The 27339-nt window shown below is 37.8% G+C and overlaps 1 protein-coding gene across 3 annotated transcripts in view; it reads left to right on the forward strand.

The window, feature by feature from the left end:
* The window catches only part of LOC126457353 (maestro heat-like repeat-containing protein family member 1), a 247734-nt gene that overhangs the window by 77984 nt on the left and 142411 nt on the right, over positions 1-27339 (forward strand). For all 3 annotated transcript variants that reach the window (XM_050093582.1, XM_050093583.1, XM_050093584.1), the window contains exons 12-15: positions 13802-13984; positions 15486-15763; positions 16048-16323; positions 16397-16605. In XM_050093582.1, the coding sequence (XP_049949539.1) occupies positions 13802-13984; positions 15486-15763; positions 16048-16323; positions 16397-16605 (946 nt within the window). The remainder of the gene's footprint in view (positions 1-13801; positions 13985-15485; positions 15764-16047; positions 16324-16396; positions 16606-27339) is intronic.

A 27339-nucleotide genomic window follows, 5' to 3' on the forward strand; every position in this document is an offset into this window, starting at 1 on the left:
AAATGCTGCTCCCAGACCAGATAATATCTACTCTACAATTTGCTATCATTTCTGTCATATGAGGGACAATGATAGTACTCAGTATGTAAAATAAAATGTGGTATGAACATATTGAGCTCATGGAGATAGCCAGAGTGATACCTATGCTCAAACTAGGGAAGAATTCTGATTCACTAGCATCGTACCGATCAATAACATTACTACAACGTCTCTAAAAAGTGCCAGAAGGAATAGTCAAATTCTGATTAGAGTGGTGTTTTAAATACTGTGACCTATTCCGTAGTTATCAGGTGCATTTTGACAAAGGGGAAAGGTACTGAAGATGTCAAGTACCCTGTGGATGCACTGTATCTGGCGGCGAAGCTCTGAGTACAGCTGCTTTAAAAAGATGCTCTGGCCATTCAGTCACATGCAGTGAGGTCATGTCAATTGTGCATCCTCGTGTGAGATACATGCATGACACCACACCTCAGGGAATGGCAAGCGAAGGAAGAGCTCGCTCGCTTGCACCGTGCTGGTGGGAGATTCAGAAGAGCCATCTCCTGCTTAGCTGTGAGCAGGATGCAGTGTGCTGGGGGACAATCAACGAATATGCCATCAATAGCACAATCCTCCTTCCCCCCCCCCCCCCCCCCCCCTAAAAATTGCACACTATCATTTCATAGTGAGGGTGCAGGCAGTCAGGCAGTGATGAAATGGAGCCCTATGCCCTGCTGCTGCTGATGGGGTTGACTGTGATGTGATGACAAATGGCGCCAGTCAACCCATGTGCCAACGTTCATCTTGCGAACCACTGGGAACATCTGCCAAGAAACCAGAATTCCATCCAATGGCACAGGTGGATGCAGGATTGGCACTGCTAAGGATGCAGAAGACTGTACAGCTGGTGCAGGCTCGATGCCCACGACGGCTATAACAGCAAACAGTGTTGGGTGCAGCGGCCGTGGCTGGGGAGACGAGCAGCAGCAATCTGCATACCAGTTGTTGGGAGACCCATGCACCTGGACATTAGGCACTGGCAAGGACTGCTCAGAAATGCAGCAGGTTGAGTTGCAGGTGGCATGTGTGAAAAATGAAAACCTACTGCAAGATCACTATAATTATAGAAATGAAATTGGTTTTGGTGCCATTGATGGGTGTCTGATGTGCCGTGCATGGTATGAGAACAGCTAGACATCTGAGTGAAGACACTGATTCGCAGTTGTGAGGCTTGTTAGAGATACATTAGAAGACTTTATCCTTCATGCAAACTTCATTGCGGAGGTAGCATTAGAAACAGAATAGCGAGGGTGAAGAGATGCAGCAGACTGCAGTGGCAACGGCCCAGTAATAGTTCTGCTTGTGAAACAATCATGAGCAGGCATAGTGCAACAGGTGCTCAGAAACAAAAAGAAAGCATTTTCTCTCTAATGTGGAGCATGAAATATTGTCATCTCTTCCTTGAAAGTGTGAATGAAACATTCAGTATCATTGTTAGATTGAGGAGAGAATGATGTCATTCATTTATGTTGAATTACATTTTATTGGAAAAAAATGTTGAAATTTCAATGAAGAAAATTGTGGACCATTGTCTGAAACAATTGTTTGTGACGAACCACCTAAGCAATAGACAGAAGTGAGTCCTTTAATAGTGCTAGCACTAGTAGTCGAATGCATTGGAATAACAAAAGAATATTTGCCATATGCATTGACAATAATGAACCATTTTGTGACCCAAAATAGATCAGCAAAATCAGTATGTATACATTGCCAAACACCATCAGGTGAAAGCCAGTTGAAAACTTCTTTGTGCGGTGTTGCCTGATCATTTGTGTGTACATGGTAGTGGGTGATCGTATTTTCTGTTTCTTTATCTAGCCCGAGCCAAATGCAATCAAAAAAATGGTTCAAATGGCTCTGAGCACTATGGGACTTAACATCTATGGTCATCAGTCCCCTAGAACTTAGAATTACTTAAACCTAACTAACCTAAGGACAGCACACAACACCCAGTCATCACGAGGCAGAGAAAATCCCTGACCCCGCCCGGAATCGAACCCGGGCCAAATGCAGTCCTGCCATGCTAATGCTAGTGCTTAGTTCTAATGATTCCCCAGTGTCCTCTATATAACAGTTTCAAAACATTGTTGCAAAGATATGGAATCAGGACTAGTGTTTGTTCTTTAGGAGAATGCAATAAAATTACATCATTCTGAATAGAGACGCTGTTGAATTGTACATGGTATTTGCGACTATTGTGTCTGCGACTGATTTTGGATTATGCGGCCAATCCAACTAAACATAGTACTTGAGCAATCGTAGCAACTGAACATGTTCAGTAGTCTGTGAGATTCATTAAGAATCAATGGGAAAAGCTTGCTGTGCTTGCAAATCAGAATGATTAATTTGGAGACAAGAAACCTCAGATGTGTCAAAACCTGGATAATTTCCCTTAGGTAAGGGACAGTTTGCACGTTGAGGTGTATGATGAAAAAATTTCATTTTGGCAATTGGAAAGAAGTAGTGATAAACATTGCAATTTGTGAACTGTACGATCAGTTACATCTTTTGCTAGATGAAAAAGAGCAGTCAGAGGCTCATGATTGGTCACAAGATAAAATTTTTGACCCACAGATATTAATGAAATTATGGGAGACCATGAATTATGGCTAAAGCTTCCTTTTCCAGCTAACAGTAATCGACTGAGACCTTGTTAAACGTCTCAGACACAAATGCTACATGGCATTCTATGGTGCCCACCTTGATTTTTTTGTCAACCCAAAATCAGTTGAAAAGATGTGGAATTTGTTGTTGGACATCATGGAATATTCCCACTTCAGCCCTTGTAGCTTCCTGAAGTTCTGATAGCAGCAGCACTTTACATAGCCTTCAAAATGGTATCTGTAACAGAGGTGCATTTCAAGCAAAGAACTGTGATTGAATTTCTTTTGGTGGAAAACCAAAGCATTGCAGATATTCATATGTATTTGCAGAATGTCTACAGAGCCCTGGCAGTAAAGAAGAGCACAATGAGTCATTGGCTGAGGCGTGTGTCATCATCACGACAAGGTCAAACCTGTCCAATGTCCCACATGCCTGTTGGCCACACACAGCTGTGCTGCCCCCACGAAATTGAAGAAATGACATCGAACATGTTCGTTCCCACAAAAATGCAAATGAATTTCTCATTTTCTGTGACAGTGGAAGGTCTCACAAGTCTCAGTGCCCAAGAGCAGCTCACAAAACTTCATTGGTCTGTTCTTCCTCATTCACTCTACAGCCCGCATCTCACTCCTTCTGACTTCCACCTGTTTGGCCCAATGAAGAATGCACTCTGTGGGAAGCAGTATATGGATGATGGAGAGGCTATTGATGGAGCAAGACGTTGGCTTCCACGTCGACCAGTAGAGTGGTATTGTGCGAGCATATAGGCCATCCTATTAAGTTCAGGTAAGGCCATCACACTGAATGGAGATTATAGATAAAAAGAGTTGGATATTGTAGCGTAAAGAGTGGGGAGTAATATGATGTATTGGAATCTTGAATAAAATCAATCTAATTTCGTTAAAAAATGTGTTGCATTGCTTATTTAATGCCCCCATAGTTGATAAATGACATTTTTATTTGTATATGCAAAGACAAGACTGCTTGCTTTTTATGTATTATTTAATTTTACTAGGCCTGTATTGAGCATGTGCTCAACAACAGCTGTCTTATATTTTACTTTTAAGCTTTTGTAGAAGTTTTTTCACTTATTCTGTTAATTTCACATGCTTCTTGGCACATTCTCATGTTACCATACACGAGGCAAATTGTGCTTTATAATGCCATTGACACATTTTATTCAGATGTCAAATATGTCACTGATATTATAAAAAGCACAGTCTGCCTCATTTATAGTAATATGAGAAAGTGCCAGAAAGAATTTAAAATTAACAGAACATCTGAAAGAACTTCTATGAAGGCTTAAAAATAAAAATAAGACAGGCTATGATGATCATAGGCTTGGTACTCGTCTGGTAAATTAAAAAAAAATTAAAAGGCAGGCACTCTTGTCTTTATGTACAAATAAAAATTTCAGTTATCAATGAAATGTATCTTATTGTTCATACTAATCTCTTGATGGAAAGGATGGACCTTCAGGGAGTATTAACATGCAGCCAACAGAAAGAGCTCTCGTGGAAGTCCTGGGGAAATACATCATAAGAATTGCAGTAAAGAAAAAAAAACAAGGTACAAATTTACCAAAAGTCATTCATAGTAGTTAAGAGAGAGGAGGAATTGTTTCAAAAACCAAGGATCTCCTCTTTCTACAAAGCTTTAGAAGCTGTTGTTGGCTCTTTGAAAGGAGTAAAATGAGTTTGAACAGCAATTACAAAAGTGTCTAAATGTTCATCATAAAAAAAGGTGACTATCTTACAGTTACCGTATTTACTCGAGTCTAAGCCGCACTCGAATCTAAGCCGCACTCGAATCTAAGCCGCACCTGAAAAATGAGACTCGAAATCAAGGGAAAAAAATTTCCCGAATCAGCCGCACCTGAAATTTGAGACTCGAAATTCAAGGGGGGAGAGAAGTTTTAGGCAGCATCTCCAAATCGAAACAAAGTTGGTCCACTGTAATATGAGACAATTTAGGTCGAATGAATGACGATACAGCTACAGTAGTTTGGTTCGAGTCGTAAGTTTAGCAATTAAGCTTTACCAGGTAGCCATTGCTATGCGTCAGGCGCTCCGTCCGTATTTATACGGGTACCCTTCCTTTTTCACGTGCTTCGTCTGGTTTGAATTGATTGCTTATTTTTCTTTGATCTGATAATCGCAGTTTTCTTTGTTATAGGTGTTTACGTCACTCTACGCTGAAAATGCATTACTGTACTGTGTCATGCATTGTTTGTCGTACTCTGATACTGCGTATTTACGGCCTGTCGCCGATCGCGGCATGGCTTGCTTTTGAGCGCGCTACCGCCGCTTACAAATAAAAAAGAGAGAGAGAGAGAGGAATCGTCTCATTAGCGAAACAATGGCAAGAGACTGCTCTTGTTGTTACTTACACTGCTGCTTTCTTTGATAATGATTAACAAGAACCAAATAATAGACTGCGCATGATAGAAGATGTTCTGAACGAGAGTTTAGCGAAAATTTTTCTCCGTTTGATAATCTTTGCAGGCGCCTCTTTTGTACATTACATTCTGCACAGAAATTAGTCATCTTAGATTTAAAAATCTAGGCAATTGCCTCGCTTCATTTCTGATTGTATCACTGTTTAGCATAAGAATAATACGAATATACACATGACATGATATGTATATTCTTCCGCGTTTGCTGTTGTCTCACTCTAGTTTTGCGGTTTATTACGCAGACAGGATTTAAATGAGATAGTAGCAAACACGAAACAATACATGGCAAAATGTTTATATTCGGATTATTCTTATGGTGACGAGAATACTGCACGTGATTCACAGTTTATAAAAAGTTCGTATTAGCAACCATCTCTTCTCACAGATAGGAAAAAATTCAGAACGTAGAGTTGGCCATATTGACAAACATCCTAAACATTCTTGCCAGTCGGGTTTTCGTAGTACATTGAAATGCTGCTACATTCGAAGATGAACAATACGGAATTAGTATTTACTTCATTGGATAATGTATGAAAATGCAGTGGTCGAAACTCGGCGCGGAGAAAAAAAAGCTTGTCTTCCACCTTTTTTTTAAATTTATTTACTGACGCAGAGGTTTTGGCGCCAGTATTTAGCTTTGTGCCTACAAACAGCACCCTACAAAGCATGCCTGTGTAGCGCTACATATATTCGACGGCAGAACTAAGTTGTGGCGGCACCTTTTTAAGAACTTCCGCTTGCTTTGCACTTGATTCTAAGCCGCAGGCGGTTTTTTGGATTACAAAAACCGGAAAAAAAGTGCGGCTTAGATTCGAGTAAATACGGTACTTAATTGCATAATACCACAAATTTCAGCTAGGCATTTAGTAACATCACATGATTGAATGGAAACTGAGCGTAAAGAATTATGATGAATTATCAGAGGTAAAGAACATTATGAAAACCGTTTTGAAAAAAGTAAATGAGCCACTAGAAAAAACTGCACCTTCTGTTTTCACATTTAACTTCTGCATACCAGACACAGCTGGGTTTATCTGTTTCAAACCCTTTGAGATGTTTTAAATGCCGTAAGTTTGGGCATCAAAGCTGTATCACGGGGTCCCGGGTTCGATTGCCAGCCGGGTCAAGGATTTTCTCCATCTGGCAGTTGGGTGTTTGTGTTGTCCTCATCATCTCATCATCATTCGGGAAGTGGCAAGATTGGAACGAGAAAGATTGGGAACTTGTAAGGGCACTGATGACCTCGATGTCCCCCCCCCCCCCCCCCTCGAGTGTCCCACAATCATCATCATCATCATCATTGTTGAGAAGGTACTGATGTGTTTATGCTTAAAAAAGGGGGGGGGGGGGGGGGCAGTCAGGATCTGAAAATGATGAGTAGAATCTGATAAAATGAAGCTAGGAAAGCCTGCAAGGTTATGCATCCTTCAGTATTCACCACATCCTGTGCAGTTCCCTGCATTATTGAGGTATGTGTTGTATTGTACAACCAGCTTTGAATACCAGTCTCATAGAAATCTGTCACCTGATCATAACTTTCAGTAATTGAAACATTCTGTGTCAATTGCATAAAGCACAGCCCTGCATAGGGTTGGCAACCCTCCAGCCAGGCGACTAGTGTGAGTTTTGGTGTTCTCGTAAAGACAAGTCAGTTTAGATTATAACAACATGTAGTTTAGTACTGATTATATGGTAAATATGTGTATTAGTGTGTTTTTTCAGTGTACCATTAAAGGTTTCATTTTTCATACAGTTGGGTTATAGTCGTATTTTCTGTTTACATTTTATCACAGCAAATCTATAGAATTTCATTTAATTGTTCTTTGCTCTCTCCAGCAATTTAACTGTAGTGTACATCTTCATTATTTAACTCACATTTCCAGAAAGTAGTGTAAAGTTTAAGTTGTTGTTTCAGAAACTTTACACTAATGTTTTTGTTTACATACAGTTGCATATAGGCCAGATTTGTGAAATCATATTTTTGTGTTTATCTGTAATTTAACTGACTTATTCTTAATAAACTATTACATTTATCATGAGTGAAAAGTGCTTGGCTTGCCATAGAGTTGTTAGGTCGGGGCTTTGTAGTGACGGGTGCTGTAGTTTTTTCCATGTGGGTGACTGTAGTGGTATGGGAGTAGGGGAGCCGGTCGCTGTGGCTGAGCAGTTCTAGGCGCTTCAGTCCAGAACCATGCAGCTGCTACGGTCATAGGTTTGAATCGTGACTCGGGCATGGATGTGTGTGATGTCCTTAGGTTAGTTAGGTTTAAGTACTTCTACGTCTAGGGGACTGATGACCTCAGATGTTAAGTGCCATAGTGCTTAGAGCCTTTTTTTGAGCAGGGGAAGTTAATGAGACTCATCAGTGGTTTTGTAGGATATGTAGTAGAGATAGGAAGATGCTAGAACAGGAGGGGAAAATTACCACCCTTCAGGCTGAGATAGACAAGGCCAGGGGAGATCTTGACAGGTTAAGGAGGGAGAAGGGTAAAGAGAGGTGGGAAGTGGCAACAGGAAACAGGAAGAACAGGCCTAGAACTTTGTTTGACAACTTTGTGGTGAATGTAGAAAATAGATTTGACCTGTTGTTCAGTTAGAAGCTGGTGAGCCTCAAGCAGTTGCAAATGTAGACAGGGCACAACAAACTTTCAGCAGCAGATTGAAAAGTAAAGCAGTAAATAAAAAGGAAGTGTTGTTGTTAGGTAGTTCCTGTGGAAGAGGTGTTGGCCAACTTTTGCAGGATGAACTTGGATAAGAATACCAGGTCACCAATTTTTTTAAACCTAGTGGTTGTCTGAAGCAGCTGACAGAGCATTTAGGATCATTTTGCAAAGATTTCACTAAGGAAGACACCATGGTTATAGTGGGTGGGCCAATTAATAGTATTGACAGAGATCCTGAGTATATTATAGAGTGTGACCTGGCAAAGGTTGCATCAGCATCAAAGCATACCAGTGTTGAGTTCGTGTCTGTTCCTGGGTGCTATGACCGACCTCATTTGAACTCTTCTGTCAGGAGAGTTAATTTGGAGTTGGAACAGCTGCTTATGTTGGGTGCAGGGTCACACATTGGTGTGGTTCCTGTTGATTCTCTTAGCATGTGAGATTATGCTAGGCACGGCCTTCACCTCAAGAGGAAAGGGAACGGTAAACTGGCTGGGAAAATAGCAGGAAAGTTAAAGGGGGGAGGCACTGTCGTGAGTGATAAAATACCAGTGGTTATAGGGTTCAGAAAATATCCTTTTTAGGGTAGGGAGGACAGAAAGAAACCAACTTTTAAGAGAGGTTAGGATTTGAGACAAACCTTCAGTTTGAGAAAGAAACCAAAAAAACCTAATTCTAGCTTATTAGATCAGCATAAACAGCTGTTGGTTAAGAATTTTCAACAATCAGCATAAATTTCAACTCTACCCAATTTTAACTCAGTCAATGTGAAATATCAGCTATCTTTATTGTATCAAAATATTCGAGGACTGAGAAGAAAAATTAATGAACTAATTACCTGCATAGATGAATTGGGGTCCTCAAAACCAGCTGACATAATCTGCCTCTCTGAACATTATGTGATCACTGGTATAGAACTTTTAAGTGTTAACAGGATTTAGGTTAGCATCTCACTTTTGTAGAGCAGAAATGGAGAAAGGAGGAGTTGCCACATTCATCAGGAACTGTCATAATTTAAGATTTGAGTTAGTAACACTATCATTCAACTTAATTCCCACTCTAAAGTTCCCAACCAGGGTAGTCAATTGCTCACAAACATCCATTTATAATATCTTTATAGAAAAGTCCAATGAACAAAATTATATTACAAAACCAACAGTCAATGGCCTCTCAGACCATGACATGCAGTTCCTTTTGTTAAATGTTAATACTGAACAGGATATAAAATCTGTTAAATCTGAAATCAAGAGGGTAATCAATAAGCCAAAAATTGATTATTTTAGGACACTCCTCAGAGACATTCACTGGAGTGATGTTTACAGTGCTCATGGCATGAATGAAAAATATAACACTTTTGCTAATAAAGTGCTTACCTTATTTGAACACTGTTTTCCCCCAAAACTAACCAAGGTTAGAGCAAAGTCTACAAAGAAGACATGGATTACTCAAGGAATAGAGGTATCTTGTAAAACAAAAAGAAAACTGTATCTGTCAGTCCAAAACAGTTCTGATGTTGGTGCTATAGCACATTACAAGAAATACTGCAAAATATTAAAGACTGTAATACGGACATCAAAGCAAATATATTACAAGGAAAAGATAGTCATATCAGATAGCAAAATAAAGACAATATGGGATAAAGTGAAGAAGAGTGATAGAACCAGAAATGAAGAGGGGCAAATAGCATTAAGAGTAAATGGTACATTGGTGACAGATGTGTATAGTGTCGCAGAACTTTTTAACAAGCATTTTATAATTGTTACTTAAAAGATGGGGTTGTCAGGTTCTGTAGATGCTGCCATGGGATACCTCAGACCAGACATTTGAAGTAACTTGCATAATATGAATTTCACCCTCACTACCCCAGCAGAAGTAATGTGCAGAAGTAATGTCCATCATAAAATCTTTAAAATCAAACATCAAGTGGGTATGATGAAATATCAACAAAGTTAATTGAAGAATGTGATTCTGAGTTAAGTAACATCTGTGTAACCAGTCATTTATTAGTGGAATATTTCCTGAATGGTTGAAATATGCTGAAGTTAAGCCACTGTTTAAGAAGGGAGATAAAGAAATAGTGTCAGATTCTTTCATTTGTCAAGAATGTTCTTCCTTTGCTTCTTTTGCCCATTTTCTTCTGGTTCTTTTTCTTTTTTCCCCAGAAAGCTTGTCTATTCTGTTGCTTCTTTAAAAGGTGTTATGTATCTTATTGTGTCCATGTCAACTTCCACATTTTTTCTCTCTCTTCCTATTTCTCTCAACTACGTGATTTTGTGGTTTAATTGTTTAGTAAGTAATTGTAAGGAAAGTCAAATATTTGTGTAGTTATTCTGACGTTATTCATCATGCATATGTGTTGATAGAGTTTTAATCTCCTTTTCCTCATTTTGTCTGTTAAATTTTTAACTTTCAGGTATAGTTCTGTATTAGGCCTTAATCTGTATTCTCTCCCTTTGTAGTGAAGAGTCTCCACTGCATGAGGTATTTTCTGTGTGACCATTGTTTGAGAGAGTTTCAGTTTTGTGTTCCAGGATGAAGATTTTATGTAGTGTAATTATTTCTTTTTATCTGAAAGCTCTTCTCCACTTTGTGCGTTCTCTGCTGTGGTCTTTTCCTTCATGTTGTTTGAGCAGTGTACTGTAGGTATTGTGTTGTTATTTATTTTAAACTTTGTGGGGCTGTACTGATGTTTGTCATGAGGTATGTTTTCAAATCACGTCCATAATCCTACTTTTGCTGCTCGACATTGTAGTTCTATGATTTGTTTTTGCACTCTTTCAATCGAGTCTGTTGTAACTACCATGACATCTGCTTTGATTCTAAGAGTGCCCTACAAAGCACCTAGAAAATGAACCAAGCCAAGAACCTGGTCTAGAGTATCCAGGATACCCTTTTTTCTTTTCAGAAACTGGATAAATAGATGTTGTTATACTGGGTACTAGAACACATCTGAATTTGCAATAATGAGATTGCAGATGCAGCAGTTTAACAAACACATTATGAGAATTCAGAGACTTCACGGATTACAATCCATTACGTCACTCATGATGACAGTCATGTGTACATGTGAAAAAGAGTGTGTGGAAACAAACGAAAATAAACGTTGCATGATTAAAAGGACCACCCAAACTGGGTTTACTTCCATCCAGTAACTCAGATGGAACAAGATCAGTTTAGCTCAGCATTGTATAGGACATTGCTCTGTCACCTACGGCATCCTTTTGCATCACAAAGAAACATCCAGAATGTAAAGTATGTGGTGTCAATTTAACAGTGCACCATATTTAGAGTGAATGTTGTTTGTATGAGGATATTAAATGGTTGACTGAAGATTGGCTCTAATTTAAGCAATGACTGGATCATATTCAGCAAGGTCACTGATAAACAAGCAGATGAGCAATCGAAACTGTCATCATAACAGTCAGAAATTTTCTGCCTTCCTTCAGTGCCTTTCTTCTACTTTCCAATTTTCAGTTATTAAGATCAGACTACATCCCTGTAAGGAGAAGGCCTTTGTGCCATACAGTTTTAGTTTCTGTAGCAGAATTTTATGATCTGAATGATGGAAGGCCTTTGGAAGATAACAGAAGATGCTACAAGAGTAATTTTTATTTTTTAGTTCAACTAGAATTGAGTTTTACATTGCTTTCTCTTTGGAGCAGATTTTGCAGAAGCCAAACTGGTGTATCTAAAATGCTATTCTTCGGAAGATGTCAAAATATTCTGCTGTGAGCTATCTTCTCAAAAAATTTGGAGAAAATGCTAGGAGGATTGAGATAGAAGAGCGTTTTACCACTGCAGAGTTTAGCCATTGAGGATGTACACCTTGACTCTTTGAATATTTGTAAAGGCAGTTCAAGTTAGGCCATACCAGGTGTGTGATATTTCTAAAACATGACTTGCCAAAACTGATGTCTGATTACAGATTATGGGTTCCCCCTCCCCAATGGATCTACCTTTGATGGACCTTCCTTTTTTCCTCTGTTTTCAGCTTCTGATATAAAGAATTCACTGGAATTATTATCCAATGATTTGAATTTCAGATCTCACTGCTTTTATTCCGAGAGTATTTAATGTAATTTTCCATACTAAGTTTTTTCGTTTCATGCCTAATAACGCTGTAAATTCGCCTTGCCTTGTTCTTGGAATTTTTTAATTTTTTTGTCTTCAGAAAAAAAAATAAAAGAGGGAAGTGTAATAGCCTTCTTATTTTGTACGAGAGTGGTTTGAAAAGTTGTTGGAATGGAATAGAAAAAAAGTACTTACACACTGAAACTTTTTTTATTTTTCAATGTAGTCTCCTTGTTGATTAATGCACTTGGTCCAACGATGTTCCAGTGCCTTGATCCCATCTCGAAAATAAGTTTCCTCCAGGACTGCAAAATAGTTGTCAACTCTGGCTATCAGTTCTTCGTTTGCAGTGGTTCTTCGTCCACCAAGAAAAATTTTTCAGTTTTGGGAAGAGATGGAAGTCTGATGATGGAGCCATATCAGGTGAATAAGGCAGGTGTGGAAACAATTCATACCTTACCGGTAGTTCATGCAATTTTGCCATGGTGATGGCACATGTGTGTGGGTGTGCATTGTCTTGATGGAAGATGACTTTCTTCTTTGCTGAACCTGGCCTTTTTTCATGTATCTTTTTTTTTGCAATTTGTCCAGGTTAGCATAGTATTCTCCAGTAATTGTTTGCACAGTCCCCATTGGGGATAATCTACAAACTGAATTGCCTTTGCATCCCAGAACACTGATGCCATGACTTTTCCCGCTGAAGGAATTGTCTTTGCTTTCTTTGGTGGCAGAAAATCAGCATGTTTCCACTACTTTGGCTGTTATTTTGTCTCTGGGATTTTGTACTGCACCCAAGTTTCATCTGTGGTCACAAACTGGCACAAAAAACCTTGTTCGTTTCTCCTAAAACCAGCCAAACGTTGTTCTGATATGTCCATTCTCGTGTTGTTCCGATATGTCCATTCTCATGTGTTTTCGATACAGCATCACGAGTCGCGGCACCCATCTTGCAGATAATTTTTTCATTTCTAATTCTTCAATTAAAATGTGATATACCCTTTCAGATGACATCTGGCAAGCGTGAGCAATTTCACGCACTTTCAATTGCCGATCCTCTGTGACCATTTTGTGCACTTTTGCAATGATTTCTGGAGTAGTGACACATCTTGGCTGACCTCTGCGCGGATCATCATCCAAGCTTTCCCGACCAAACTTAAATTCGTTTGTCCACTTGTCAACAGCTGAATGTGAAGGAGCAGAGTCCCCCAGTGTATTCTGGAAATCAGCATGAATGTCCTTTGCTTTCGTATCTTTCTTTACTAAGTGCTTAATGACAGCTCAAATCTCTCCCTCCCCCCCCCCCCCCCCCCTCCCACCCCAATCTTCGCAACAACAGAGCCATGTCACCGCCATGGCTCTCTTCCAAGAGCACTGACGTGGTACATGTTTACAGGCAACAGTCCAATGAATATCACATGAACAACTCGGTGTGCTAGCACTGACCTCTCTTGGTGATTCCGAGAACTTTTCATACCACCTTCGTAGTTGCAGCTGATATTCTGATGTACCGTTTAATAATGCATACATAATCTAGAAGCAATTAATTAGCAGTAAGTTGTCACCATATTCTGAACTGATGGTGAATAATTTGTATGAGGATACATTGCCATGTCTTGAAGCACCATAAAAAGTTTCTTCCTTGAGACCAAAGGAGAGGAACAAGAAGTCACTGTAGGAAGGATAGCTATACAGAAAACTGAGTTACAGAGAATTTTGGAAAGATGCGGATGGAATGGTGCACTTAAGTCTGTTCTTTGCATTCGTTTGCTGACTCAAAAGTGTAATTTTTTGCCATTTTACAACAACTGCATGTTTATGTGCAGTTTCCTTTATCTCTCTATATTTTTAGTTTCCAAAGAAAGGCCCCACTCTTTCAATTTCTTATGGCATCAGATGTATTTGTAAGTGTTTCTATCCCAATATGTAACAGTATGTCGTAATGAGAAAGTAATATCAATTTATGTTTCAGCTCACAAGGTGCCACACTCATTTTCATTGTTTGGAAGATCTCTGGCTTTGCTTGGAAATCCGTCACAGACTAAAAGAGGGATTTACATTTTAAGCTTCATGAAGAACATCGCAAAAATGATTAATCCGCATTTGTGTCCCCTGTGGGAGCAGAAGATTCCAGACTTGATATCGTACTTGAAAGGCAAGCAATAGTTTACCATAACATCCTGTGTGCTTTTTATTACAAAAAACTTTAAACATATTTACTGTCACACATATTCATACACTCACACACACGGCCATTGTTGTCTCCTGATGTTGAGCCCAAATATAGCGGTGGGCACATGTGCCTGAGTTGTAAGTGTAAGAATTATCACATCCTCTATGTGGTGATTAGCAATGTATCCAGTTATAATAATTCAATTCTGTATTTTCCATTGTTTTACATTTACTATAAAAGGCAGAGGATGGCTCACGACTCATCTTCAAGATGATACATAGAGTTGCAGACAGGCACAACCTAAAGACTACTACGTGTTTAGCTTTGCAGCCGAAGCCTTCTTCAGAAGAAGACCCTCCCCCCCCCCCTCCCCCAACACACACACAGGCGAACGAACATACCTCACACACATATGACTGCCATCTCTTGTAGATTGGACCGGAATGCTTATGTGAATCAATGTGTGTGTGCACGTGTTTACTTTTCTAAAGAAGGCTTTGACTGAAGACTAAACATGTAGTCTTTTCATTGTGCCTGTCTGCAACTTAACAGGCCATATTTACTGTGAGTACAAATCTATCCATTTGTTTTATTGTTGATATTCCATCTTGGAATCTCCACTGATTTATTGTACATCTAGATATTTTTGTCAAAGTATTAAAATATTTGAAGAGAAATCTTAAAAATTTTACTAATCAAACAAAACATTTTTTCCACTGATTTGAAAGAACTTGAGTTACACGGAAATTCCATTGGAGGAGACGGTATAACGAAAAGTTGTGAGAAAAGTCTTACAAATTACTTACAAGTACTTTCTAATTGAAAGCGAAATGCATCTGATAAGATTGATAAAATTTCATGTGAATGAGCTTTCTGTAGCTGTCAAAAATATGTATACAGTGTCCAGTCCATAAATAGTTTTTGAATGAAAACATTTGCTGTCATTTTACCTGTAATTTTGTTACTGTATTGGTGTGGATGCACCTTTTAATAAATTTAATGCGATTTGCTTTTGGAAATTTTGTGCCACTGTGATTCCGTAATACTGTGGAAGGACACTGCATAATTAACATAGGACATAAAAATATTTGCAGTTTTCTCTCTATTATAAAACTGCAATCAGGTGCTTTAGAAAGTTGATCATCCTGTGTGCATTTCTCATTTTTTAACAAACTGTTAAGAAAGGTAATTGAGAAATGATTGCATCTTGCCAGATATATAATACTACAGATGCATAAGATTATCTTCATTTATGATGGAATTATCATCAATTATTATTTATGGCTTAATATCAGTTATGAAGGAATTATAGTCATCCACATGAGTACCATCTCAGTATCAGTGTTTGCAACTTCATATTTATTTACGTATATCAGTTTTGTGTTTGTTGCACAAGCGGTTTATTCTTACTTTGGGTTTATATTTCCCATTTTTATGTATTGTCTCTTTTATTTCCTAATTATTGTTTATTCTCTTCACTTAGAGAGCACATTTGAAATTCATGATCAAGTATGGGATGAATTGTTGTTAGAGTTTGTGTCATCAACTCTTACTGAAGTTGATGAAGAGAAGTGGACCCTGGAAATGGGTGAACAATTAAAGGAACAGTTAACTTTGTATACATCGTATCCTATAGAAAGAGGAATGGCATTTAAAATGTTGGCTGTAACTACATGCCACACAACAGACAAATTATATGTAGGCAGAGTACTGGATGTTATCTTCACTTCTCTGCGGCAGTATTCTGCATCTGATAGTAAAGTAAGTTCTCCTTATGTTACAATAGTTTACCATATGATAATTTTTTTCTGTTGTGTTCTCATAAAAGACTGTAGTACATACGGCTAGCCCACACTGTGCATATATATTATGTGTGAAATTATGAAATATGTTTGGTTGTAATAAATTTATCTTTATCAGTCCTGTTTATACTTCAAATTGTCAATTTTCAAGAAATCATAGAATTAATGTTCTCTACAAAATAAACCAGTTTTTTTTAAATTTACAGTTATTGATTTTATTAATTATTAATTTAATCTTTGCAGCACTGTTCAAAGGCTGTCGGAATTTGCTCACGAAATCATTTGAGTATTGTCTTGCCAAAACTGGAGGGACTCAGGAAAGAGGAATTGTCACGAAGGTCGTCCCGCTTGCTTAGTTTTATGAAGGATATAAAGCATGAAGGAGAACAGGAACGAATCCGCCTCACACTGCTGCAGTGCTATGGGGAAGTGGCATTAGAGGCACCATCAACTGAACTTATGCCAAGAATGGAACAGAATGTTTTACAATGGGTTGTGCAGCAAATTCAGATGTCAAAGGTTAGACAGTGATATTTATAATAACTAAGCATTTTTTGTAATTGAGTTGCAGTTAAATACATTCTTGTTTCAGGATGCAAGTGTTACAGATGCTGCTCTCAGAGCACTTGGAAAGATAGCAGAAGGATTTCATCCTAATCGTAATAGTTTGCAAATAATGATGCAGAATCGCACTGAAGTTCTGAATGTGATAATTGGCCAACTAAACACAGATTGTGTCACTCTTTCCCCTCTGCATCTAATGTTGATGACAACAGTACTCAGAGTAGCTGCAATATTTATGTATCCTTTTAAAGTGTTGCAGGACATGGTAATGTGATTGACAAAAGGTACTTGAGGGGAGGGGGGGGGGGAGGTGTTGGTCATATGGTATGTTTTTTCCTTTTTAATATACAAATTAGTTGATAACCTGTTATTGGCCAGTTACTTCAATGTTACAATCTTAAGTAAGGCATGAAAAGGAATGAGAAAAGTAACAAAATCTGTCAATAGCATAAAAATAGACTTAGTTTATTTACATATATTTAGAATCAAGAATACACACCCCAACCCCACCACTAAGCATATTGAGGTGCCGTAACCTAACATTGTTTCTTTCCCAGATAGTAGGTTGTACAAGTACCAGGTTGGGTTGAAATTGCTTTTCATGTTCCAAAGTTATCCTTACATGCCACTATCTCCACCCCCACCCCCCCCCCAACCCCCCTCCCCACCCTGTCCCCTTCCTCCCACTGACTTCCACTGGCCCCTCTAATACAGTTATTTTATCTCCCCGGTATTTTCTTCCTAGATAGTCAGCTATATATGTATTGTGATAAGCTACAGTTGCTCCAGGCCCTCGAGAGTTATGCTTTGTCATCCTTTTACCACTACGCACACACGTGGGGGTTAAATGTCATCTAGTCATCTGGAATGTCAGCAGTCATCCCAGCAACCTTGAATAGGATATATTTAACATAGTTGAGTTTTAATTATTTTCTTCTTGTCACTCTCTTCACATCTCAATTCTTCTCTTCAGTGTTGAGGCTGTCATACACAAATCGAACGTTTTTGTTAGATTGTAAGTTGTATGTACCAAATTTTGTTGAAATTGCTCAGTGTTGCAGAGTTTTGCCTACATGTCACCCACCACCCAAATGAAATCTCATAGGCACATCACAAAAATTGCAAAATAGTTTTATTTTCCTTTGCCAAGAATCTTAGTCACCAAAAAGCATTAAATAGGGAGTACCAAGTGACTGATCATTTTTATGCTAAGTAAAGTGACAGGAGACCTAAGAGTATGAATAAAGAGCATCAGGTAATCTTATTTGTTCCATTTTGATTCTGATATGTATATTGTGCAGAGATAGGAGAGATTAAGTCAGTAGACAATACAGATTTATGCATGACATACTCCAGTGTTATGTTTAATCATGTGTCTGACCGTGAGACTGCAAACCACATAATTGTTTCATTCTCAAAATTAATTTTAAAAATGTAGTTGCAATTCATTTTTTCACTGTGTGTGTGTGTGTGTGTGTGTGTGTGTGTGTGTGAGAGAGAGAGAGAGAGAGAGAGAGAGAGAGAGAGAGAGAGAGAGAGAGAGAGTGTCTGGTAGGCACCACAAAAGCTGCCTTCAGTGAATTCACATATGCTAAGAGATAAAGAGGTGGAGGTGAGATCCTTTATTTATTCCATTCATTCCATTTTTATGACATGATTGGATTATCTTTGTCGTTATTTAAAAAGACAATCAAAGTGTTATTATTGTGTTCCTGCTTTGACGGTGTATACAGCTTTTCTCCCGATAAATATGTGTGTGATATGACAGTTTTATTCCACTAAAACAATGATTATGGATCCAGTCATGCCAACAAAGAAAATTGAAAATTTAGATGAAGTGGAAATGTTTGCCGATACTGGCTGATTATATTCGTGTGGTGCAGTTGGCAAACATTGACGTTGAGCTGTGTTTGTGATCTCGCGGGAAAAAGAAAATAGTAAAACAAGTGGTGAAATAAACAGAGATGACAGGTAACAGAAACACTATTGAGAAACTAAGTGGAGTAAATTAGGCTTCCTGGTCGTATTGCATGAAAATGATTGTGCCGGAGTCTGATATGTGGATTACGATTGAGCCTGGTGAGACGGAACCTCACGAAGGTGCATCAGCTGTTGATAAAAAGGCATATGTAACACATCAAGGTAAGGCATTAGCAGAAGTTGTACTTAATATACTCAGCGAGCAGCAAATGCATTTACAAAATTTTTCAAATCCAAAAGCAGTATGGGAAGAAAATTATGCGCCTCGAGGGATAGCAGATTTCACACTGTGTAACTGAGAAGGAAGTTATGCACTAAAAATGAAGAATTGTGAATTTATGGGAAATTATCTGGGACCGATAAACAAAATGCTAGCAGATCCGCGAACATTAGTGATGAAATTGAAGATTGAGATTTAGCAATGACTATTCTGTGTGGACTTTCAGATGAATGGGATGCACTAATACAGATGAATGGGATGCAATAGTTACAGCTTTGTGCAGTTTACCAGTTAATGATTGTAAGTGTGCTACAATTGAAATGTGTCTACGTGCTGAAAATGCTAGATGTCAAGAATATAATGAAGATAAACATTCTGCAATGTCCTTGAAAGCTAATACTGGCAATCAAAAGTACTGAAAAGTGCCAGTTATCCAGAAACGGTACTGAAAAGGGTAAATTTAAAAAGGAACAAAAGAAACAAAAGAAACAAGGTGCTGTTATTATGACTGCTGCCTGTGGCTTAATTATATTGAATGATGATAACTGGATAGGGGATTCCAGGCAGATAATCAGATGGCTCCAGATGAAAATTATTTTTCAGCTGTTGATAAAAATATTTTAGCTGAGATCTTAACTTTAGCTGATGACAGAAAAACCGAAGCCATGGGAAAAGGTACAGTAAGGATGAAGATAATTAGCAATGAAGGTTTGGCTAAGGAATTTGTAGGTGACAGTAAACCACTTGTGCCTGAGATTGGCCATGCAATCTTATCTGCCAGGCAGCTCACTGAATACAATAGAAAGGTTATTTCCAATAAAGAAGGTTGCAAGATCTATGATGAGACTGAAAGAATGTTCATTAGTAAGTGCTGCTCGTCAGTTAGTGTTCAGTAAACAATGTGATAAAAAAAGGAAGCAGTCCTGGTATTAGACTGTAAAAAAGAAGGTGAAATATACCTGTCTGATGGTTGTTCGATGGGTAAATCAACTTGAAGACCCTTTCTGAAAACTGTAACACAAGATTCAAGGGAACGGCGACCAGTTTTGAACTTGTTCATAGTGACCTCATGGGACCTATTGATGTTCCAAGTTTTGGAGGCAACAGATAATTAATGAGTATCGTGGATGATGCAAGCAGGTACATATTTGTGCATTTCTTAAAAAAATAAGGATGACGTATTTGAAGAATTCAAGAAATGGAAGATTCAGACAGAAAAACCAACTGGAAAAATACTTGAAGAGAATTCTGTTCATGCAAATGAACACACGTGTGTGAATCTGAAGAAATTTGGTATGAAATAAGTCATATACACACCACAGCAAAATGGTGTAGCTGAACGTATCAACAGAATTTTAATGGGTACGGTAAGCTCACAGTTTCTAGGAAGTAATTAACCAAACAGTTCTTGGAATAAGCTGATGTACACTGCACCATACATAAGAAATCATGCTGCAAATAGCCACAACCAAGAAAAAATGCCATATGAATTGTGTATGGTCAGATAGAAAGCCTAGTATGAGACATTTACGTGTGGTAGGATGCAAAGTTTTCATTCATGTACCGAAACAAAGAAGTCCTTCTAAATTATCTAAAATGGCAGAAAAAGTTGTTCTTATAGGATTTTCTCTATATTTCCATGGATACAGTATTTGGATGCCAGAAACAAAACAGGTTGTGGAATCCGTGGACTGTAAAGAAACAGAAACAATGTATTGAACTGTATAATGACAGCATTAACATCTCCAAGTTCTGAATATGAAATACAAAGTGAAAGAGGAGCTTTTAATGCTGAAAAGGAATTTTATGGTTTCTCAGATCAGGAGAAAAATTTGAAAGAAACGGAAGGAAATCAGGAACTTGTAGAACATGCTGAAACTTCATGATGTAGATGCAGGCCAAGAAAGGATGTAACAAAAGAAACCATGGTAGATATCATCCAATGAAAGTTTGTTCCAGAGAGAAGGCTTATTCTGAAAAAGCACAAGTAAACTATGAAGGAACAGTGATGAACCATTATTGTATCATGAAGCAGTTAATTATGATGAGGCAGTGGAATAGATAGTTGCAATGAATGAAGATATTAACATGATGAAGAATCATGATTCTTAGAAATTGATTGATCTACATATGGTGTAGTTCCTGTGAAGAACATATGGGTATTGAGAAAGAAGACAGTTGATGAGAAGCAAATTTTTAAAGCTCGTTTGGTCACAAAGTGATTTAGTCAAATAGGAGGTGTAGACTATAAAGAGATTTATGCCCCCGTTTCAAATTTTCTAACAATTCATCTGTTGATAGCAGTCAGTGTTGAGAAAAATTGGCATATTGATCATTATGATGTGAAAAGAGCATAACTGCATAGCAAATGAAAGGAAAATGCATATATGTTTCAGCCAGAAGGTTTCATCAGGAAGGGCAAGAAAGTTTGTTTTGTAAGTTAAAGACATCTATATAAGGCCTGGAACAAAGTGGCCAATGCTGGACTGATCATTTACATAACTCACTAGAAAAACTGTAATTTATTCAAAATGATATAGATCTGTGTATGTACAAGCTAAGTGCAAAGAAAGGGAAAGCTATTTTTAGAATGTATTAATTTCTTGGAAACATCTTGAACGATAAATACTTTATTTATGACATATTTCTTTTGATCATCTTCAGATAACTGTGGCAAAATTTACACAAAAGACAAATTAGGAAACCTTGCATATAAATATAATAAATAATCATTCCAGCATCTGCCACTTTGTTTCAATCCATATATAGACTTGTTTAATTTGCAAAACAAACTTTCTTGACCCTTCTTGATGAGGCCTTCTGGCTGGAGAATATATACATTTTCCTTTAATTTGCTATGCAGATATCGAGAGACAAATTAGGAAAACTTTTATATAAATATTACAAGACCAATGTGACATCAGGAACAAAAGTATACATTGTGATATTTATATGTAAGCTTTTCTAGTTTGTCCATTGTTAAAATTTTGCCAGTTATCTGATGATTATTATGCAAAGTGTTTCATAAATAAAGTATTTAACGATCAAGCCGTTTCCATGGAGTTACTGCGTGCCAAGTCTAGATGGTCATATATATTACAAATGGATGGCTATTCTGTCTGTAATGTTGATGATATGCTTACATTTGCACAAACTGAAGAGATGGGGGCAAAAGATAAAAACCCTTTTAGAAAGTTGCTTTGAAATGAAGCACATGGGCATGGTATCGCATGTTAGGAGTGAAATTTGAGTACAGCGAAGATGGAACAATTAGCCTTTCTCAAGAGGAGTATATTAATCAACTACTTGATAGATTTGGACTTCAAAAGACTAAATATTTTTTTATTCCATTCATTCCAGTTTTATAATGTGACTGGATTATCTTTGATATTATTGAAAAAGACAATCAAAGTTTTGATATACTGTTGCTTCGTTACTGGTTTGATGGCATATTCAGGTTTTCTCTCAATAATTATAATGTGTGTACTATGACAATTTTATTCCACTACAGCAAAATGTTATCCTCTGCTGAATATATGTAAAATCTTCTAAAATATTCTCAAAAATAGAATCATTCATTCACATAAATATGTAATTAACTCATCATCGAGCTCAATTTTGCCCTCCAGTCAAAATATGCTGTAAAATTTCCTGTTTGCAACTTTAAAAATATAAAGTAAATCCATCCCTGGGGCTGATTTTCATAATATGAATGAATCCAATGTAATATGCAGCTATGATGTTCTCTATCTTCATAGCAATAAAAAATCCAGCTTGTGGTTGACATTAATTTTTATTAACGTCGATGTAAAATCTGAACATATCTGTACAAGAACACCCCAAACATTATACTGTCTGACCTCATTAGATATAACACATCTCCCATTTTGAAAAACCACTGAAATGTCCTGGGAAAATATGTGTGTGCTTCTCTGAGGAACAATGACCTTCAGCTCATATGCAGTTACTGACCAGGTACTCAGCGCACATTGGTTTGTGGAGGTGTCGCACACTCTTCCGATTATCGATAATAACATAAAAAAGAAACAGAACACAATTTTTTTTTTTTGTAGTTACAAAAAGGACCATACTCATATTTTCAAACGTAACAAATAATATTAGAATACTTGGCGTATACATTGGTTTGACAGCCATGAATAAACGGGTTGCAAATGACACTACATCTCCCCGCCTCCAGCTGGCCATTGTATGTATTTCAGATCAACGTTACTTCAATAAAGTCAGTGTTTTACTCTTACTTATTGTAGATTTGGGCTGTCATTGTAATCTTTAACTTACTGTAAATATTTGTCATCCTTTGAAGATTTATAGTTATAAAACAACAACAACAACAACAATAATAATAATAATAATAATAATAATAATAATAATAATAATAATATTTTCACATGTTGCTTTCCTCTTTTTAATTGGTCTCGACTCATGTACTCATGTTCTATCATCCCAAATATTTAATCATCTGCTTTTAGTCCTGCCATTAGTTAAATTTCTTCATATCATAACAAACTTGATATTCGTAATCTGTTTTCATAACAACTGCACTGCCATACATTATTAATTGTAGGAAAATGGAAACACAAGTGTTACCTGCAACTCAACTTGACATTATAACAACTAGTCCCTTGCACAAAAATATTAACCTCAAACAAACCCCAATTTCCCTGAATGTATTATTTAAGCACACTGATTGATAGTCAACTTGTTTGAGCAATACAACAAAACTGGAATAAATCATTAATAATGTTTTCTTAACCAGAATTTGATATATAGAACTTCGAAAAACCATTTTTCCCTTAAACCCAAGTCTCAAAAGGATTTAGAATACTCTCCCCGTCCCTCCCCGTCCCCATCTATCAGAATGTTTACAGTTCTAGTAGTGTTGGACCCATTGTTAGAGTTGTTTATTGGGCCTGAGACAGAGTCCACACTTCGGCACATATCTCATTTTTCACATGTGATTGTGTGTCATTGTTACTTATCTGATTATCATTAAGTGCTGTTGATTGCTTTTTATTTCTCAGCGCTGTTGATTTACGTTCTTAACCTCTTTTGGATTATCTTATTGTCTCCTAACTTTGGAATACTGTGCACCATGCCCACTGGCTGCTCTGGTTTCGTGCCTTGTGCTTTTTGATCTGCCCTTCATTGATTCATTAGGTTCAGTTTTTCATGGTAAACAGTGAAGTATTTGATGTTTTCCTCTACATGCCAACAATTCTTTTCCATGATAAAAATTGTCATTCAACTTAAACTATTGATTCATATAAATATTTTGCCTTACTAGGCTGCCATTCAAACTGTCTGTGGTAGCTGCTCCCCCCCTCTTTCGTTGTTTAGGTTCGGATCTATTAGCCCCAGAGCTAGCTTATTTTTCACCTCCTGATGTGTACTTTTCTTTAAAATCTTTGCAAAAGTCTCCCAGTTTATACATTCATACCTATTGAATAATTCTCATTGTAATGCTTCATATTTTGAGTGGTCTAGTCTTTTGCTTATCCTTCCATGTACTGGGGAAAAAAACAATCAGATGGTCTTAAAAATATCGTGTGCAGCTCTTGCTCAGGTTCAGACTCCAAGAATTTATTTGGTATACCATGGCCACTTTCAAACTGGAACTCCTCCCTACACTCACAAGCTGAGTGAGATGCTGATGTCTCATTATCAGACTCAGTTCCCCCACTTACTACTATGTTTTCATTGCTGGTTCTGTTGCTTAAACACTATCCTCTCCTATAAGCCAGTCTTGCAAGTTACCATTATTGTCATCATTTCTATCTTTCTGGTAAAGTCAAAAAATATAGTTCGTACAGAGGAATGAGATCTTTCTTGATCACCCTCAAAGACCACCCTCTGCTGGGAACCAAAATTATTATCCTCTTTAATTACTCCCAATTCAGCTTCTAAGACTTTAAATTTATTTCTACCTTTCCATTTCCTCAAAACATCTAGATGTATCTACATGAGCCTCAGAAATATCATTCCGTAAGGATTACTTCTTATTAAGATCCTCACTCATATTGCATTCCAATGTTTCAAACTCTTAAGCCTTATTCTCCAAATTACATTTAACAGTGTCACCTTTTGCATTTAAACTGTCCAAAAGAAAGCCTACATTTTCTGGTATTTCATGTTAAACTTTATCTTCAATCTGAGTTACTGTTTCCTCTAGCCCTTCAACTAGATCATGGACTCTTTGATTGTCTGCCAGAACAACAATTTATTCTCAGTTTTTTTCCAATGCACCATCCTGTTGTCCAAACTGTGAACTAAATCAGTCTTCTGCTCATCAAATTTATTACTTAAGTGCTGCAACAATTATATTACTACTCTTTTTTCCATTTTGAAATGTTACACACTAAATACCTTCACATTAATTCTTAAAATTCAGTGCACATTTACTGTTGTACACTCTCTTAAATCCATACACTTAATAAATACAAACATGCCGCTGCCCGACACAACTGAATTGTAGAATGCTTCACCGGTTGTACGACTGTTTATTGGTGCCGGTGGACAATATGGCAGCAAAGAATGGTGAGGTGGCAGTGAGTGATAAGGCAGTGTTGACTGCAAGTGGCAAGTGGCAGCAAAGTCAACAGCAACTACAGTGATGCTGCCAACAGCTGTTACAGTGACAGTGACTGAAAGCAGTGGCAGTGATTGGAGGAGGATGTGGCAATGTCGGAAGTGGAAGAGGCAGAGCAGCACCACCGAGAATAAATGTTGGTTGCAGCAAGGGCAGCGGCATCTGCTGCGGCCCAGTGGTGGCAGCAGCAACCTGATGCGGCATCTGCTATGGCCCAGTGGCTGCAGTGCTCGTAAGTACATCTGCCGTGGCCAAGTGGTGGCAGCCCCCATAGGTGGCATAGCTGTGACCGGAGGTGGCAGCGCCATTTGAAATAATGATTGCTACAGACAGATGAGTGCCAGTGGTAGCGACCTTAGTGTCAGCAGCAGCGATTGTTGAAATCATGTTTACTGTGAATTCACCTGTATATAGAGGCGACAGTGGACTACTCAGCTGGCGTTGCCCACCAGTTATATCTGGATAGACAAAAATTATTTTCTTTCTTCACATTGTTTTACTCCTCCTCCTCCTCCTCCTCCTCCTCCTCCTGGTTGATTGGTTGACACTGGGTGGTGTTACATGTTTATTTAATTATTCATTTGATAGTAGAACTGTAAACCACATAAAACAACCCTCTCCATCACAATGGAGACCTAGTAATTTTTTCCTCTAAATTAGTTTTTGAAACATAGTTGCAAGGTCATTTTTTCAATTTGAGAGATTAAAAACAGCTCTGGTAGCTGCAGTGCAGGAATGACAGGAATTAAATTCTTCTGCATATGCTGCCTTCAAAGAACTGAAATATTTTTCTTTAACTGGCAAAGCCCGTATATGCCTAAAATCTAAATTTCTCAACAGTAAAATCTTTCATTAATATAAATATGACTAACTCTTCCAGAAATCAATCTTATATCATAGTCAGAATATTATGTATGACTTCCTCTTTGAGCTTGTAAAAATATAAAATAAATAAGTCACTGGAACTGACTGTCATTATATAATAAATCTGGTATAATCTGCAGCTAAGATATTTTCCAACTCCACAGAAATAAGAACCATCAACTAGTGATCGATATTAATTTTTATTAATTTCAACACAAAATCTGAACATAAATCCACAAGAACACAGCAAACAGTACACTGTCCAACATCATCATCAGATATAATTCATCTCAATTTTACAATACACCAGAATGTCGTGGCACAAAAGATGCGTGCATCTGAGACTGTGACACCTACAGTATATGTTGTTGTTGTTGCTGCTGCTGCTGTGGTGTTCAGTCCTGAGACTGGTTTGATGCAGCTCTCCATGCTACTCTATCCTGTGCAAGCTTCTTCATCTCCCAGTACCTACTGCAACCTACACCCTTCTGAATCTGCTTAGTGTAGTCATCTTTTGGTCTCCCTCTACGATTTTTACCCTCCACGCCGTCCTCCAATATTAAATTGGTGATTCCCTGATGCCTCAGAACATGTCCTACCAACCGATCCCGTCTTCTAGTCAAGTTGTGCCATAAACTCCTCTCCTCCCAAATTCTATTCAATACCTCCTCATTAGTTTTATGATCTACCTATCTAATCTTCAGCATTCTTCTGTAGCACCACATTTCGAAAGCTTCTATTCTCTTCTTGTCTAAACTATTTATCATCCATGTTTCACTTCCATACATGGCTACACTCCATACAAATACTTTGCGAAATGACTTCCTGACACTTAAATCAATACTCTATGTTAATAAATTTCTCTTCTTCAGAAACACTTTCCTTGCCATTGCCAGTCTACATTTTATATCTTCTCTACTTCGACCATCATCAGTTATTTTCCTCCCCAAATAGCAAAACTCCTTTACTACTTTAAGTGTCTCATTTCCTAATCTTATTCCCTCAGCATCACCCGACTTAATTCGACTACATTCCATTATCCTCATTTTGCTTTTTTTGATGTTCATCTTACATCCTTCTTCCAAGACACTGTCCATGCCGTTCAACTGCTCTTCCAAGTCCTTTGCTGTCTCTGACAGAATTACAATGTCATCAGCGAACCTCAAAGTTTTAATTTCTTCTCCATGGATTTGAATACCTACTCCGAATTTTTCTTTTGTTTCCTTTACTGCTTGTTCAACATACAGATTGAATAACATCAGGGAGAGGCTACAACCCTGTCTCAGTCCCTTCCCAACCA

Source organism: Schistocerca serialis, chromosome 2 (genome assembly GCF_023864345.2).
Source record: "Schistocerca serialis cubense isolate TAMUIC-IGC-003099 chromosome 2, iqSchSeri2.2, whole genome shotgun sequence".
NCBI lineage: Eukaryota > Metazoa > Arthropoda > Insecta > Orthoptera > Acrididae > Schistocerca > Schistocerca serialis.